The 19,505-nt window shown below is 32.6% G+C and overlaps 2 protein-coding genes across 4 annotated transcripts; one reads left to right on the forward strand and one right to left on the reverse strand.

The window, feature by feature from the left end:
• The first annotated feature begins 589 nt into the window (after positions 1-589).
• On the forward strand, positions 590-1,969 carry LOC137833163 (ethylene-responsive transcription factor FZP). Its single transcript, XM_068641522.2, has one exon. The coding sequence runs from the start codon at positions 660-662 to the stop codon at positions 1,608-1,610; it is 951 nt and encodes a 316-aa protein (XP_068497623.2). The 5' UTR covers positions 590-659; the 3' UTR covers positions 1,611-1,969.
• A 1,749-nt stretch (positions 1,970-3,718) lies between these two features.
• On the reverse strand, positions 3,719-14,563 carry LOC137832359 (zinc finger CCCH domain-containing protein 58). Of its 3 annotated transcripts, XR_016521524.1 has the most exons (8): positions 14,148-14,520; positions 13,851-13,996; positions 13,577-13,639; positions 13,292-13,411; positions 12,859-13,173; positions 12,456-12,773; positions 10,929-11,017; positions 3,719-4,767 (listed from the first exon to the last, which is right to left on the reverse strand). XR_016521524.1 is itself a non-coding variant. In XM_068640497.1 (7 exons), the coding sequence occupies exons 1-7, from the start codon at positions 14,233-14,235 to the stop codon at positions 4,366-4,368; spliced, it is 1,452 nt and encodes a 483-aa protein (XP_068496598.1). In that variant the 5' UTR covers positions 14,236-14,563; the 3' UTR covers positions 3,719-4,365. The 3 variants fall into 3 exon arrangements, 2 of the variants coding, with proteins under 2 accessions (XP_068496598.1, XP_090159570.1); XM_068640497.1 differs by lacking the exon at positions 10,929-11,017 and having other exon boundaries at positions 14,148-14,563; XM_090303444.1 differs by lacking the exons at positions 3,719-4,767; positions 10,929-11,017 and adding an exon at positions 9,612-9,754 and having other exon boundaries at positions 14,148-14,519.
• Positions 14,564-19,505: the final 4,942 nt, after the last annotated feature.

Here is a 19,505-nt window from a genome sequence, read left to right on the forward strand (position 1 = left end):
TGCATGGACCAAATGCAATAATTGGCTCACTAAACTTTACATTTTCACCGAGTTCAAAAACTAAGGTAGATCTATTTTTTAACTTACCACGGTAAATCAATTATTATGCTTATTACTAAGATACAGCAAATCCATTTTAAATATCATTGGAACAATGAAGAAAATGATTGTTGCAAAGGGGAAAAAACCCAAATTGCAGTTTGTAGAGCCCCACTAAAAGTATTTGGCAAGTAAAGGGAATCTTTATTTTCACCATGAAGTATACTACTAGATGATGGGATGGAGAGAAACTAGCATCAGTCCCGTGCAAAACCACAGGAAAAGAGAAAGGCAACATTTATGATAAAAACCAAAATGTCATTGGTATAAAAGGAAAAAGGTTGATTAAAAATTGACATGTGACAGAAAATTGGACAGATTTATGATATACTGAGATAATAACAAGATTTTATAGGTAGGTGAAAAGGGGAAAACGGTTTGCATAAAAATGACATATGCAAAATCTCCTTTTCCTTCTCCCATGATGAAGTCACTGTCTTTAAAAGACTTGGCACTACTTCACCCTTTTCATTCACATTCTCTTGTTTGCTCCCTTGAGGTGACACTATTTAAATTCCCTTCCCCTAATCAAACACATATTTCTTTCCATTTTCCAAGCCATGTCCACCTCTAGAACCTCAGATGTTTCCCTCAAAGGATATGAGTCAAACCCAACCCAAATGAATTTGTCTCTTCTTCAACGTAACACCTCAACTTGTGGTGAGAGAAGAGGGCGAGGAAAGCAAGCAGAACCAGGAAGGTTTCTCGGGGTGAGAAGAAGGCCTTGGGGTAGATATGCTGCTGAAATCAGAAACCCTTTAACTAAAGAAAGACATTGGCTTGGAACATTTGACACTGCTGAAGAAGCAGCTCTTGCTTATGACAGAGCTGCTCTGTCCATGAAAGGATGCCAAGCAAGAACCAACTTTGTATACTCTAAAGATACCAACATTTTCCACAATGCTCTAACTCCTTTCAATGCTCAACCTCTCTTGCCACCTTCACATAACACTCACAACAACATACAACTAACCAATCAAAGTAGCCTATCTCACCTTGCTACTTTCACTTCCCACATTCAAAACCCTTCTGACTTATATGCTAACACTGCTCTTGGGTCACCTCAGGATGATAATTTCTTCTTCTCCAGTGACTCTAACTCTGGCTATCTTGAATGCATAGTTCCCGGTAACTGTTTCAAGAAGGGCAATGCCAGTGCTTCAGGTCACGTTAACTCAAACTCCATGCAGGTTCAGCCACATTTTGACACCTCTGAAGAAGCCTTGAACATGCAAGCAACAGTGGCCCTTAGCTATGCAGATACTTCTTGCCCAAGTGATCTTGGTAAAGGATTATGGGATAATCATCAATCATGGGATTGCAGTTCCAATGAACTAGCAGCTATGTTTAAAAATCCATCAAGGATTGTTGAGGAAGGGTGCATGGATGCATTGCATCCCTTCACTGATAGCTCAAACTACGGGCTAATGAGTCAGGTGGTTTCTTCAACAACATATTCTCCATCAGTTCCTCCCTTTGGCAATGTTGGCTCGGGATACTCACCCTTCTGAGCTCGATCAGTTGAGATAAGGGACCTTTATCAAAGGGTGTTTTATAAGAGATTATTATAGTGTTAGAACATCATGGTACGTGTTACATAACTAAATTTTATTGACTCTTCTTCCTAAACTTAAATATTCGATTCTGTGTTCTGTGAGAAGATTGACCAGCACATGGTCACGTGCTACTTGCATGCAGTCGCGGTACGTCTGTAAGGTAATTTTGGTTTTGAATTAGTTCTTTGATTTCTTCGAAGGTGGTTACTAAATTCACACACGGGTGAGCTCATTTTGGTTCCAAGATGTTGAAAAAATCTTTAGTACCTCTACCAGATCACTTCTTCTCTCTCTCTCGTTCCATGAAAACTCATTTATGTGATGTCTTTGATCATATTGTTATTATAATATAGTAATATTATTTATTGTTACTTAAGACCAATTCGTGACATGTAATTTTCAGTGTCTGATGAATACTACGCATTTTTTTCAACGTAGCATTGACGCAAGAATTGTTAAACGTGTTCAAGAAATATACTAGCTTTCAGGCTAGCTAGTTATTAAGATAAAACTAATTGATACACTTATATTATCACTCATAAACTATAAATTACTGAAAGAAACGCTTAGAGTGAGGCACTTTTACAGTGTCGTTGTTTTTTTTATTTCTATTTGACACTGATAGAATATGAGTTCAAAAATTGTTATTTTATTTGGATAAATTTTGGGCTGGTTGAAAATATGCTGATCGGAGTGATGATTTTAGTCATAGCATTATTACTAGTTTTTCCTTTTTAAAGATCAAACATGACAAATATTTATCACATTACACATTTTTCTTTTCTTTACTGTACTCAGACGTTTCTTTTCTGAGCTAGGTACGAGAAAATCTTTAAAACCGTGGCGTCTTTAATTCACGGCTATTGTAATTAATTATACGGACATTTTTAACTTTGGGAATTTGAAACGGTCATGTATTTAACTTGATCGCAGTCAGTATAATAATGTGGTATTTTTTAACTTGAAAATTTCAATGATATTTTTTACAATCATATGGTAGAAAGTATTCACTGATCTATGTCGAATAACTTAACTGCCACCTTTTAGACCATATTAAAAAAATGAAACAAAAAGCTTTATCAATTAGCCATAAATATCTGTAATTTGGTAGCCCTTAAAATTTTAGAAATACTTGTCTTCAGGAAATGAGATTATGTTTCTTTTCCAACCTTATCCATTTTCATCATAATTTTCTTTAATATTTATAGCAGTTTTTTTTCTTTGTTCTAACCTAACTAAGATAATGATTAAAAGTAGTTTTAAAATATACATTTTTAAGCACAAATCAGTATCTGAATTAATTTTAAAAACTTAACAAGATGAAACCAAGCTTAATAAAAAATCTAGAGTACTTCTAGTACGAAATCTATCCTGAAAAACTAGATTTTCTTGTCTTCAGAGCATAATTTTGTATCATGCCAAAACAATTTTGAAAGCCCAGTGGGATATGAAACTGAAGAATTATTTTACGTGCATTATCATCCACCAACTTGGAATTTCACTTCAGAAGTCTAATGGCGCAATTGGACTTTCTTTTTTTTATGCCATCGTTTTTGTTGGCCGAGTGCACTACACACTGCATAGTGAGCATCACTGGATGTTCCGTGCCAAGTGCAAGCATCTTGCAACAAAACATACACTAATTCTTCCTGCACCAGATGATCAATTATGACCTACACCCAACACTAAAAAAAATATATATGTTTTATCCTTATCCTTATTTTTCCAATCCGCAATACAAAAAACAGACACAGTTCTTGATATACAAATTCAGAACTGAAATGTGCTTTCCAGATATAACAATATGTAACACAGTAATATCTTCCCGCTGCTAAAATCCAAAAGCTTTTTTTTCATTCCGAATATAAAAATCCAGAAAAGATGAGAAGGGTAATTTGGGATTTTTTGATCTGGTGGAGAGAATTGGCCCAAAACATATTCATCAGAGGGGAAGGTGAGATATATATAATTAAAGAAACACCTGAAAAATAAATGATCTCAGAATGAACCTTGATCAGGTATGAACTAACGAAAAAGGTAATAAAGGTTATTACGCATTCAAATGTGGTAATTTAGATTTGTTTCTTCATATATGTATTTTGTAATAAATTTAAGTAGCAAGTCAAGCTTTTCATTTCACAACATCACCGTGTATCTAAAACCATATAAGATAGCAATGTGAAGCCTCATTGTAGTCTCCTGGTTACTTCTCTTCACGATAAACCCTAAATACAAGTTGTTGGGAAACGTATTAAACAGCACTTACAAAACAGAAATGGAAAATTGTCCCAAATTAGAAAAGGGTTCAGGTGAAGAGACATAAAGACGTGGTATACGGAAGTCTGGACAGAATGTTCTAGTATAAAAAAGATTGGAGCACAGATAAGCATTACAAGCTCCGAAATGTGGAGATGTGAAAGGGCATGTGCACAATGGGCTTGCAGATTCTTTGAGAGTTATTCAAAAGCAAGGTGGTCGTATGGATTGCTAAAATTCTCAAGGATGGCCATGATTTATTCAAGATCAAAGAGATGGCCATAAAAAGATTATATAAACACAAAGATAATTTGGTGTGAAGTGTGCTAGACTTGAAAGTGGAACTGGGATAACTGAAAAGAAAACCTATTGGAGGACCTCCTTGAATAATTATGTCCAGTGGAAGAATTGAGATGGAAAAAAGGAGTAATGATGAGGTATGCATTCACATTGCTTAGCTTGAGGTGTGAGAGACATTGCTACTTGTGGTACTAGTGGCAGTGGCTGATGGATCCAAACTTGGAGCAGATGGCTGACTATTTGATTGAGAAATGGGTCCACCAGTTGACAAAGTCAATCCAATTGACCCGGTCAACATTCCTGATGATGAAGACATTCTGGATGGAACAGACTCCTTGCTGGATCCAGAGGAAAGTTCGAGCCGCAACTCTGACGATGAAGATGATGGAGCAAGAGTACCAATTGTTGAACCCACAGGATAGGGTGCAACAGGCATGTCAGCCAGGGAAGAAGCAGATGGACTATAACTCAGTGATCCCATAGAATGATCGAATTTGCATGCAGAACCAAACTTACATACTCCATGTTGTGCATAATGAGTGCAAGGTGATGCGCCCTGATTATCAGACACAATCATTAGATTGATGATTAACAAGGCCGTCAATAGATATTTTTCAATAGCAATTCAATTGATAGACAAACTTATCATTGTCATGCGGTACTTTTTAAACCTATCAGGAAACAAAATTATAAAATATTATGATACTTTTCTTGAGCAAAACTCCTTAGAGGAACACTGATGCAAGAAGAGGAGAGAACAATTACAGCTGAATGAAATATTAAAGACTAGTTTATCATATTTCAGAAGTCACATTGAAGAAAATCAAGTACTCCAAACATGTAGAAAAGTAGTCCTAATATAAAATCACATGACGGAAATTATCCATGAAACAAAGTTGAACAACTCAAGCTAGTACAGAACATAGATTGAGACCAAATAGATGACAGAGCACAGGCACCTACGTTCTACAAAGAAACATGCAGAACAAGATGTTCCTAGCATTCTCAAAGATTTCAAGCAAATGCAACTAATGGGGGCAATATATCAGCACAAACGCCAATATTATGTATAGTTCTTTCATAAAAAGGTTATACGTGACGTAAAAGGCATTCCATGACAGAAGTAATATTCAGGCATAAAAAGCAAAGTTCAAATAGCCAAAATCTTAATTTTAACACATAACAAATCAAAAGAAATAAAGATCTAATCTAACTAAACAAGGTTCTCCAATAAGTACTTTTAGGAAAGAAAATTGGAAATTAGTTTCTACATAACTTAAAATTATCTTATATACAAACTAATTTGTAGAAGTTTAGTCATATAGCTTTGCTAAAAATTTTATTTTTAACTCATACATAAGTTAATTTTAGCTTGAACAAGTCAATTTGAATTTTTTTTTCACCTAAAACTCCTTATGAAGACGTTTGTCTGAACAGATCCTACATGGAAATTAAGTTGGGGCCTAATAGTGTTCTGGGTATTACATATGGTGTCTAATTTTAGTATGGGATGTTCAGTGGAATATTTGAGCGTTTGGTTCGCCCCCTTGACAACTAGCTTTTAAAGGATAGGTTCTCCAAGTGTTTGGGTGCCTATCAAGACCAATTCTAGATAAAATAAGGAAAACACTGAAGTTGTGGAAGATGATGCATAAGGTGAAATAAATCAAGGAGCTATAAAAAATGACTAAAAAAATGTATCAAAACAAACCACAAAAAACTATTACACAAAAATCAGGTAACTGGTTGTCCGAAATCCGTCAACCTGGAAACAAAGCTAAATGGTTTTACTGAAATTTTGGCTTTTGACATAGTCAAATAGTATTGATTGACAGGTCTTGCTTCCTTAAATGAAGTTTTGCTCTCACTGTGCTTTTGTGATTCAGGATGGTATGAACTAAAAATATATATAAATTCATAAAACATAATAATAAATATATAACTAGAATTCTACAAATCCAAATAAAAAACATATTTCTTAGACATTGCCAAAATAATAATAAAATTATAAACCATTGTCATCATAAATTTCTTCTTATAACTTACATATAGGAATAGAACTATCAATCTCATTCCTTACTTAGAAAAAAGAGGACAATTTACATCTTCGGTTTATGGAGAGAATTTTATATACTACACATACTATGTTTTCATGAAGTTTTATTGGATATAAATGTTTTGAGGACGTAGACACTTCATCAACACCAACACGTATTGGTGAAGTATCAAAAAAGTATTGATATTGCCAAACTAAAAATAAAATTATAAATCATTGTCATCATAAATTTCCTCCTATAATTTACATAATAGGAAGAGCACAATAAATCTCATTCCTTAATTAAAATAATTCATAAAGAGAGCAATTTACATCTTTGGTTTATGGAAAGACAATGTTTCTATACTACACATAATGTATGTTTTCATGTAGTTTTATTAGATATAAATGTTTTAAGGGCATAGACACTTCACCAACACCAACACGTAATGGTGAAAGTATCAAAAGTTATTGATATTGCCAAACTAAAAACAAAATTATAAATCATTGTCATCATAAATTCTTCCTATAACTTACATATCGGAATAGAACTATCAATCTCATTCCTTACTTAAAATAATTCATAAAGAGAGCAATTTGCATCTTTGGCTTATGGAGAGACAATGTTTCTATACTACACATACTCGTATGTTTTTATGTAGCTTTATTGGATATAAGTGTGCGCAGACACTTCACCAACACCAACACGTATTGGTCAAGTATCAAAAGGTATTCATATAAAAATAACATTATAAACCATTGTCATAATAAATTTAATTTACATATAGGAATAGAACTATCAATCTCATCCCTTACTTAAATTAATTCATAAAGAGAACAATTTACATCTTTGGTTTATGGAGAGACAATGTTTTTATGCTACACATTCTTTTAAGTTTTCATGCAGTTTTATTGGATATAAATGTGAGTAGATACTTCACCAACACCAAGATGTAGTGGTGAAGTACCAACAAGTAATAATATTGCCAAACTAAAAATATAACTATAAACCATTGTCATCAGAAATTTCTTCCTGTAATTTACATGAAGGAATAGCACCATATCTCATTCCTTAAAATAATTCATAAAGAGAACAAATTACATCTTTGGTTTATCAAGAGACAATGTTTTATACACTACATATGTTTGTTTTCATGTAGTTTTATTGGATATAAATGTTTTAAGGGCTTAGATACTTCACGAACACTGACACGCATTAGTGAAGTATCGAAAAGCATTGATATTAGGTACAAGAAATAAATAGAAGTATCGGTGCTTCATAAGTTTGGATATTTTATGTATATGAAACGAGGAAGTAGCCAAGAGTATCTATATCATATAAGTATCAAATACAAATACGAGAAACAAATTTATGAATTAATGCTTCCCAGATGAACACTCTTTCTTCTCTAAGAAAGTTTATCACTAGGGATTTCCACTCATAATATGCGAGTTTATCCTTTGAAAGTGAAAGAATAAGTTGTTAGAACAAAAGGCTACACTAGAATCCCTTGCTATTACTATTGAATCCAATGTCGATGCTCGAGATTAAAAGAAGCTAGGTTAATGATACTTCTTTTTTCACACTTGAACTCTGGGGCAGACTGGCATAATGGAAGTTACGTACATATAGGTCATGTGTATGTAAACCCTGTTGTCTTAGGTTTGTTATCAGGTCCCCTCCACACTTTTTTCGCAAGAACCAAGTATCTAAATGTCATAAAATTGTTAATCGGGAAAAGTGTTAAATGGTTTACTAAAATTTTGGCTTTGGACATAACCTAATAGTATTGATTGATTCATAATTATCTTGAATAAATTCATTAATTTTTTTCCTTTTAGATCCTCCTACAAAGAACAAGATGTTTCTTTTGTTCTTTTTTCAACAAACTTTTATCTTTATTAGACTTATCAATAGGATTTTAACCCAAATTAAGTTTTGACCATCTATCAGAGAAAAAAGAACAAGTGGATCTCATGCTCCATGAATAGTTGGCACATTAAGGAATATCCAAAAAGGATTTTAAGGAATCGCTATGACTCTATCTTTGTTTGTTTTGTACGAATAAAGGATTGATCCTAGCAAAGAACCAATTTTTCTTTCAATTGTTGAATCTCCCTTTGATTGATCAATATGTAATATATTGAATATTGGTTCGTGACGAAATCAAATATCCTTGGATTGATCAGAAGATCCTTTCAATTGGTTAGAACTAATTACTTGAATGAAAGATATCTCGTGGAATCATATTGAATATTTGATGATACATTTCATACTTTCCAAAACAATTACCCTTGTTTACCAACCATAAATTGTCTAACCAAATATAATTCTCTCTTGACATGTTCCTCAAAAGATCTAATTCATGTGGACTTTTCCTCAACTAATAAGATCATAATGAAATTATCGCTTATGAAATTGAGCACAATTTTGTAGAGAAATAAGCACACCACGTGCTAGTAAACTTCACCCCATGAGATAAGACTTTTGTAGGGTTTTAACATGTAGAAAATATGGTAAAAACTTCCTCGAATTCAGATTGGCTAGTATGGGGATGGATGTTAACTTGCTGACCTGAGACTCTTCAACTAAATTCTTCGACTAAAGTTGGATCTTCGCCATCAACTCTCAATTATATTAGAAATTTACCACAATTCCGGGTGGCATAACTCGTAGGCCTTTGTTTATTCCCAATCCCAAGACCATAATAGGGATTTTGCTTAAAGGGCAAATGGTTGTGTTCAATATTTGATTAAATCATTCACATTCTCTTCTTATTTAAAACTTTGGGATACTTGATCCTTGTAGAGAATATAGGGATTATGGTAGAGAAGGAGGAAAAGAGAAATACTATAAATAATATTTCTTACCAGACCGAGTAGACACCATAATCCTAATTAAATAAGAAAAAAGGAAAGATAAAAACCATTTCAAAGAGATCATCTAAGATATTCTATAAAAAGTAGTTTGATTCAATCAAATGTTTTAAATTTCGAATAGTGGCGCATACGAGCCAAACCCAAAAACGTGCCACACCCAAAAACGGTATAGCAAGATTGTTGATAGTGGTATAGGTACCATTTTGGAATACTTTATATAGTCATATAATGCATATTATATGCATATAAACTCTAAAAAATGGTAAAAGTAACCCCAAATTAATCACATCCACAATTAACAATAAAAAGGTATAAGTGTCTTAGACGAAACATACAAGTAAATACCAACAAAAGCTAAATACAAGTTCCCTAGATAATATTCATCAAGCATCATCTTCTAAATCCAAGTCTTCTTTATCAGTTTTTGAAATTGAAATCTCAAAAATAACCCTCCGATAAAGCCCTAATGTTTCTGTTTGGAGGGTTTTTTGAATCAAGACACAATGTTGCTAAGGCTGCTATTCAGCCCACTATTTGGTCCAATACAGCCGCTCCACTATGGCAACCCCTGTAGTGGGAAGGGGTTGTCCCGCTGCTATACCGGCAATGCAGCATGCTATTTAAAACCCTGGATTCAATAATGATGTTATGAGATATTAGTGATTATTGAAATTGTTGTAACAGAACAACAAAAAGGGTAAAAGAGAAACTTTGATCCTTAGAATATTTTACTATCAGGGCTAAATTTAAAATCACAGCAATGAACAAGACAGTGTTGTTAAATAGCCTCTATAGGAGCACTATAGTGCTATGCCCACTATTGCATATTGCATTGCGAAATTCCTTGGATCCATGATTGCAACTCTGTTTACTATTGCAGCCAATATGGGTGGTGATTGCAGCATCCATCCTACATCCTCTTGTTATCTCCGTCAAGTCTCCAGCCAAACAAATTTGAGTAAATATTATGCCAATTTTTATTCATTTTACTTAATTTGCATGCAATTTAAAATTTTATACATAAATAATTTATATATCTCATATTTCAGCCATTACGCAAAAAACTATCTGATGTATGATATAGTATCAGCTTTCTGCAATCCACAATTGATAACACTGGAGCAAAAAGAAGAAAAATGCTCAAACTACTGACACCAAATTATCTTAAGACTCTACCAGTCTGCAAGGAAACTTGGAACGCCTAAAACCAGACATTCTAGCATATCTTCCATAGTGCTTATACCACATCCTATGCTAAAAATCAATAAATTCTTCAAATCATCAATCCAAGATGTTTTATGACAGATGAGCATTTACCAGAATCCCATATAGATCAAAATAAGTACACCCTGGTCACTGAACCTCAATAGTGAGCATCTAAACTTTCCTTCACAAGTGAGTGTATTAATTATTATTATTATTATTATTATTATTATTATTATTATTATTCTGCTCATTTATTTAGGAAACTTCATGACAAGATCCATATCCTTAAATCCTATAAATTTAAGACTATCAAGTATTGACAGTCCATAAATTTAAAAAGTTTTGATTATATTAAGCAAAACATCAATCTCAGAAGAACCTAAAAACTCATACTAATCCCTAGCATAAACCATGACAAGAGCAGCAATTTATAACAAAGATAAAAAAAAAAAAAATTTTGGACAAAAATGACCATCAAAATCAAAACAATGTTAGACACATTTCCTAAACTCAACAAGAATTGAATAGATCAATTTTCAAGTAAGAAATTTGCTAATATGCCAAGCTGATCTACATATAGGGATATGATTCCTAACCTAATGATGTTGGCTACTCGAGAAAATGTTAGGAGACAATGGCTGATTTATCCCTAATTTGATTCTTCCACGGACTTCAGTTTTAGTCCCTGCCATTCATGATAACCATTCTTAAGTCTATGAGCAACGATTTTCAAATGTGTATTTTAAGTAACATGTGCCAATTTCACCTATACAGCCATTAACAAACTTGCCCACTCTCACCCCACCCTCTCCCCAGTGGGGAGTGAAGATCTCAGAATACTGAGACAGATGTATGAAGGACTAATTATTGGCTTAAGAATCTTAAAGAGGTATATTCATTTACAAGATCTCTGAGTACCAAATGAACTTAGTTTTTGATAGTGAAATCTAAGGTATGAATATGGTCATGGACTGCAACAAGGCACAGATTCTCAACCTTGTTCCTATTATCCTATCAATTGCTAAAGCTTGACATTTGGAAAAAAGGGGTTAGTGACTTAGTAATGTTCTGATTCAACAGAGTACATCTTGATGATACCACCGTAACAGGTACAATAGGTATCACAAGATCATTACCCAGTAATCAATATAATGTTAACATACAGGAGTAAAAAAAATTAGAAACCACAAGCAAGCTACAAAAGAGCAATTATAAAACTTCCATATACCAATGACATGAAAAATTCCAAATATGTGGGAGTGGGAAAGATATACATGTGTGTGTATGCCCATAAAAGGATAAAAAATGAAACAAATAACTTCCATGTAACAAAAACATGCCATCCATATACAGCATTGGTAACATATGTAACTACAACATGCAGGACTCGGAAAATTGCCTCAAGGAATACATTAGAAACAAAAAAAACTTAATGATTGTTACATTAATGTGAGAATTCCCTGGTAACACCAATCAAATGCGACAGAAAACGATAAAACAAATCACAATAAGTTATGATATTTCAGTATTAGCTTAAAAACTTTAAAAGAAGTCATAATGAGTTTTAGATGTTTATGGTATAGTTCCTTGCTATGCAGAGAGAACATATCCACACTTAAAGATTTTAAATATCTTTTAGACTGAACTTACCCATGGTGCAGTTATAGTGATCACACAAAAGTTTTAACATAATACATCAAAAGAAAGGAACAGGATGTCCCACTAAGAAGAATGTATGACAAAGTGGGAATTCCACTCTCATAAAGGTCCAATCAAGCCCAAGGTGACAATATTAAACCAACAGTTTCAACTCCATACCCTCAAACAACCCCAGAAAAGTGCATCTTAAAAAAAATCAAAACACAGGAACAAAGGAACGATGGCTGTTTTGTTCTAAATGATGATTTTCAAAGTAAGCTCGAGTTTCAGCATACATGTTTCAAATTTTCCAAAAAGCTATTGAAAACAAAATGATAAGAAATAAATTTGGTTATAGTTCACAAATAGCTATTTTGATCTCTAGAAGCTGTTGGAGAGGGATGATGGAACAACAACAATGCATATGTAATTCACAGCACAATAAGAGACACGACATGATAACAAAGTTGAGAAGCAACCATTACCGGGCGCAAAGGAAGACCTGCAGGACTAAGAGTCACATTTGCTTTTGGTGCAGTCATTTCTGTTGGAGGGTGATACCTATAGGATGGACCAACTTTAACCTCCCCTGTTTTTGGATAATACTGATAATCTGGTTGATTAGACCTTTCTGGAAATGCCTGCTCCTTCTGATTACTGCTTGATGGACCAACTAAGGAACCAGGAAGTTGATATAGTCCAGGATAGCCGGCCGCTGATGAAGGTAGTTGTGTAATCCCGTAAAGCTGTGCTGAACCAACATTAGGAGTACCGGAAGGAAGTATAGCACCTGTTCCAGAAGCCTGCACCAAGAGAGCTAATGTTAACGGCTTCACTAAATGCACATAACATATTGACTGAGCAATCAAAAATAAATTATTGACCTACTTGATAAGGACCCCAGCCAGAAATAGGTACCATGGCAGGTGAAAGTACCACAGGTCCATAGGGACTCTGGACTAATGAGCCAGGCAGCATAGGAGGCCTTGCAACCAGCACACCAATTTGCTGTGATGAAGGACCAGGTGGGGGCTGCATGGTTGAATATAACGGTGAAGGCACTGGTACAGGCAAAGGAGAAACTGGAGCAACTGGTGATGGTGCTGGAATTTGGACGCCAGCAGGAACTGGATGATGGAATTTACAAGTTGCACCAAACTTGCATTGTCCCGTTTTCACATAATACGAACACTCCTTCTCACCCTGTTAATTGTTATTATTTACAACAATCAAATTCACATAAATTTACACAATCAGAAAACTAAACTGAAAATTCACAAAATATGGTTAGTCTTATGCAGCAAACACAAAAATAACACACCGGACGCAATGGATATCCATAATAGTTTAGCGTCACAGGGGCAGCAGCACCTCCCGCTAGCCTCGGGTGGTGGTACTTGCATGACGAACCAAACTTGCACGTTCTTGTCCTCATGTAATACTGCATTATAACCATCAGCAGATACAAATCAGCTCAAAGTATGATCACAAACAACCAAAACAAAAAACATAACCACACTCCACCCATCATCATCAACATTTTATACAGAAACAATGAATTACAGAACAGTCAAATGCAATCGTTCAGTATAGCAATAAAAAGCACCTGGCAGACAGGCTGGCCAACTCGTTCCGGATACTCCCCAGCAGTCCTCTCAGCTCCAACAACCTAAACAACACACAAACATCATCAAATTACAAAGCACCAAAAGTCCAAATCACAGTGCACAATGCAAACACAGCATCTTAACCTCAGTGAAACAAATGCTATATTCAGCAAGATCAAACGAAATTGCAAACACAGAAGCACACGATCACACTAAGAAACCCTTCACAGGTGAAATGAAATTAAGCAACAACAAGAACAACAACAAAATTACCGTGCCACGGTCACGAGGGTGATTGAACCGACACCGCGAACCAAAGCCACAGAAGCCAGTCCTCAAGTAGTAAGTGCAATCAGTCTCATCGGGGCGTTGCGGATACGATTCCTCCGCAGCACCCATTCCCAATTGCCACATAGGCTCTGCATTTTCCACAATCAAGATCGAACCCGGTTCAGAAACCCCCACATTCCCCCAAAACCACAAATCACAATCCCCGAACCTAACAAAACGAACCGCAAATAACACAAAAGGCAAATATATATATATATAGAGAAAGAGAAAGAGAGAGACCTTCGAGGCCGGTTTGGGCTCCGGGCCCGGCCCATTCCGGGGACGGATCAGACCGCGAACCTTCACTGGACCGGCCGTACTGCTCCATTGCACCGACCCGAACCGGAGAACGGAGCTGATTTGACGGTAATCGGAAAAGCACAATGAGAGGCTCCGATCAAATGGAAAGTAAAGAGAGAGAAAATGGGGTTGGATTTTCTGATTTTCTGGGTTTCTCTCTCTCTCTCTTACTCACAGACAACGTTTGTTTCTGTTTTCCTCTCTCTCTTTCTCTCTCTCAAACACACACTCTCACTCTCTCTTTCAGTTTCAAAGCGTGTTCTGATTTTTTATCTCTCTCTCTCTTACTGGGAGGGGCTTCTTTTATTGGTCTGTGTGAGTTTGTTGGTTGGTTTTATTTATATGCACCCGCCAGCACATCCCACAAAAAATTACCAAATATATAATCTTCTTTCATTCTTGTTTTTATTCGCCTTAATACTATTACTGTCTAAAGAAAATAATAATAATAATAATAATAATATTTATTATTTATTTTATTTTATTTTATTTCTAGAGAGAGAATTGAGTGAAGCTGATTTGGAAGTGAGGTTGGAGCAGGTGGAGTTTTATTAGAGCGATGAATTGTAAGGTAGTGAGAGAAAAAGACATAAATGACCTTGAATTTCAGCATGTGGAATAGTAGGAGTCAATTGAATATGGGATATGACAGGGTTGTCCTTTCGTATTAGACTAATGCAGAAAGGTTAATTAAATAAATAATAATTAATTACTTAAATTAAATGAGTGTTGTGTTGTGTCTGTGGGCTATGGCTGACCGGTGATGACAACATATGCAGAAAAGAGCAGAAGATAGATGCTATTGGGCCCACGTGGCATAAAAGGAGGATCTTCCTTAAAAGGGTAAAAGGTTGCATGGTTTTACTATGTGACCACCAATAGGGGATACTTTCCCTTGCACAATTTTTTCCAACAGCTAATTCCTCCATACCTTCTTCCTTTCTCTCTTTCATGTCAAAGGGATTTTACTTTCTTTCACATTGCAATATCTTCATCATAAAGTTTCTTTTTTTTTGTTAAAAATATATATATTTGAATTAAATCTAAAATAAATTATGCGTGACTTCACTTTCATTCTAATATGAACAAATTCAATTAGACCAAATCAATTTTCCACTATTTGGTTTAGATATTATATTGTAATTGTGTAATTTGTCTTTTTTTATATGTATAACTAGTTTTTGTTTTTTTTCATAAGTATTTGTATGACATAAAGTTATTTATTCATTTTTATTTATGTATTAAATTTACACCGTTACTTTTATGTCACATGTTTATAGAAAAAATATGTATAATTTTTAATGAAGTTAAAGTTATTCTTTGCATTTTTTTAAAATAATTATTCGAGAAAAAAAAACTACAAGTGCTTCATAATGTGAGAATAAATTAACAATACCGGATTGATTATCAAGGAAAAAAACTAAAAAAATAGTTCAGTTATCAATTTAATAACTTCTTATGAATTTAATAACTTCTTATGAATTTAATAATTTCTTTTATGAATTTAATAATTTTTTTCTTTTTAAATAATCAGTTACAATATTTTGTAAATAACGTATTTTAAAGTCCATGCTTTTTTTTTTATTCTCTTGTTTTTTCTTTTCTGAAAACATACACTTTTATCTCCGTTTTTTTTTCTCTTTTCATCATTAGCAAAAAAAATAGAAAATTGACTTATTATCATGGATACAGTCTACATGTAATAAAAAATAAATGACGGTGATATTTATGTAATAATCATAAAATTTATTACGTCAGTTAAAATTAGAAATAACATAATCATAATAATTTATTTACTATATCACTTTTAACTTGAACTAACATAATAAGTCTTTTCTTTTTATATGTTATTCATGTTCTCTCTTTTTAAATAACAAAATTTTGTATTCTTCAAACTTTAATTCTCCTTGTATTCCTGTTTAACACACTCTCATCTTCATTTATCTTTCTTTTTCTATATTTTAATTAATCTCTTCAAAAATTATTTCTTTACTTGAATCTAAGTTCAGTTTGTTTCCGAGTCTTATTCCAATTATTATATCTTCTTTACGTTTTTTAAACGGGTTATAATATTATAATATAATTTTATAATTAATATTTAAAAAATTCAGATGCCCTGTACTTTAAATAATTTGTTTCAGTTTCTTTGAATCATATTGAAGTGTGAAATCACAAACTCCAAATCAAACTAAACCGTTATATTTTGGGGAAGAAAATAAAATTGATTTCAAAAAAGTTAGCTTGAATGAATTATCAGTTATTGTCAATATATAATTACAAAGTCACACCTTCACATTTCAATCCATCATAGATTTTAAAACCATTTAAAATTTGGTTAAATAAATTATATTCTAATGTTTTACCAATTGAATCCACATATTGTTTAATTTTCAAAGCAAAATCTAAACAAACTAAAACTCCAGTTGTAATGTTCAATACAAGAGATTTCTCTAAATTCAAGGTATATTATGTTATTTATATTTATTATCATGCATTTTTTTCCAACTCACTCAATTTGAAAAATTTCCATACACGCTAAAAAATGTTACTTCTAACTCTCAGACTTTATATTATAAGTAGAAATTTAAAATCTAAAATTAAAATTTTGCTGTGGAATAAAAATACCATAATATAACATTATGAGAAAACATTTAATAATCTTACCCAAAGTGGTGAAATCCTTGGAATAAAATAATCATGAAGTAAAATTGGTCAAAATGTTATTAGTTTTTAATAAGCATAATTCTGGTCAATCCCCATAAACATGTAATTAGAGTAGAAGGTGACAAATTTTAGGGTTTATGAATCCACATATCGTGTAATTTTCAAAGCAAAATCTTAAATGTCATGCAATTATATATGCATAAAGAGTCCACACAAAAAAAGGTATTGCAATGAAAAATAGATCAAAATATATAAAAAAAGAAATTATATTGTGTTTTCATTTTATTTTTAAAATTTTCATAATATATTGTTTAATGATATGCAATTAGATGACAAATTTTCTTAACAGACACTATAAACTATATTTTTTTTAAAGATATTACAATGAGAAAATTCAAACGCAACTTCAAATATGATAAAAATAATATTTTGCAAAAGTCACTTTTTATATTAATCACAATTAAATAACATATAATTTGTAATTTAAGAAGATAAATGATAAAAAAAAGATTTATACTGTATTTATATATATATTGGTTCATCTGTTATAAATATTACATTCAGAATCAAATTGAGTTTTTTTCTAAAACTAATATTACGATGTAAAAATGAGTATTATTTCATTCTGAGACACACTTAGTTAAAACTAAAAGTAGTAGTATTGAAATAAATATTTTGAAAATTATATTTTTTTACTTAGTTAATAATTGTATTAAAATACTTTAGAACAATATAAAAAGCTTTTATTTATAAAATTAATACTGTTAATTTTTCTCAATATACAATGAATTTCAAGATAAAATATTAAAAATTTGTGATAATAATATATTTAAGAATTTGAAAATTATTAATATTAATAATCAATATTAATAATTTAAATACATCTAAATATTATTATTGGTTAGAGTTCCCGGGTTTAAAATAAAGACAAATTTTAGTAAATTTCATTTACATGTTATATAAGTTTCGTCAAATTAAACACTTAAAAGCCTACTCTTTAATATCATATATAAGTTTATCTTAATAATATTTATTGAGTTTATATGATTACATTAAAAAAATTATTAATAATAAATATAAATTAAAATATTTTTTGTATACATATTTTTATCAAAAAACTAAAATTTAAACTTATAAGTTTATATAATTGGCATAATTTGATGATACTTTTAATTTATCTAAGTTATGGAACACTTTCATTACAATATTCTTAAATTAAAGTTATTTATATTTATTAATTAATTTTATTTTTAATATAATAGTTTAGAATTTTTGTAGTATAAGTTATATTATATAGGGTGATTAACAAAGCCTATTTAATTTAATTTTAACGACATAGCGCAAAAAACTCTGGAACTTGTTTTTTCATAGCTTGTTTGCATGCATGTGGACCACACGCGGAGGCGAAGCGCGTGAGAAATTTTGTTGGCGTAGAAGTATAGAAAGTTAAGAATTCCAACGGCTAGATGAGATGTGTGAATTAACGGAGTGAAAGATCTCTGCGTCCGTACAATTGGTAGATGTGACTACACAACTTTTTGTTAAATATTTAATTTTTTTATTTTATAATTAAACTTATTTTTCACCTCCTTTCTCGATGTGAGATGGTGGATACGGTGCAAAGACCACGGGATCAATGACCGGATGCTGCCGGTGGAGAAGCGTGGTTGACTGGGGTTGAAAACCGGGTGAAGTGGTGCCCAGGTAGAGAGTGGGTCCCATGCGAGTGTCTAAACTTTGTGATATTTTCACGCAGTGACGTCAGAGAGAAAAATGTCGGTGATTTTATCTGTTCATCGTTTGTTTCACACATAAGTAGAGACTGCAGCCGGTTTCACGTATAATTGGGTATATATTCTTTCATATCATTGCCTCAAATTTAGGCATCGCATGAACTTTGAAACCAGTTTATCCTTAATCGTTCTCCACCTAGCATAATCATGTCTAGGTTTTTAACATTTTTTATTAATAATTATAAAATTGATTTAAGTTTAAAGTTAACTTCAGCCTATTCTAACGAATATATTATTGGACTTATTAGGTTATTTGTTATCAAATCATCCATAAATTAAAGAATTTTAATGCAAAAAGATGTGTTAGAGATATTGTTTAAAGTTGAGTCTCGACCTAAAGAAATGTGTTAAAAATCTCACTTGAAATTGTAACACCTTAAGATAAAAGTGATGTTAGTTTGATATGAATCTTTAAATGAAGTCGTTGTTGGAGATCTCACAATGCATTGTATATAAGTGAATGCAAACTTCACATCATGAACCGGTTTTATGGGATTGAGTTAAACTTCATTGTAATATTCGTCTCAACCCAACATCATTTATCCATTTTAATAATTTTTTAAAATTGTTTTTTTTTTAAATTGACTACCTGAAGGAAGAATGAGCATTTGTGTAAGCAGATAGAGAGAGCAATAGCACATGGGAAGAAAGGGAAAATGGGCTATAAAAGGTGGGGTTTGACCAAATATGAGAGTAAAGCTAGAACTTCACACCTTTGTTTTGCTGCTACTTACTAGACATCCATTATGATGCATATGATGCCGTTTCAGAGGATCACATTGAGACCTAAATGCCCCATTTTCTGTCCATTCAATGGCCTACGAAGCTTCTCCTTTTCCCA

Source organism: Phaseolus vulgaris, chromosome 6, assembly GCF_051622355.1.
Source record: "Phaseolus vulgaris cultivar YP4 chromosome 6, ASM5162235v1, whole genome shotgun sequence".
NCBI lineage: Eukaryota > Viridiplantae > Streptophyta > Magnoliopsida > Fabales > Fabaceae > Phaseolus > Phaseolus vulgaris.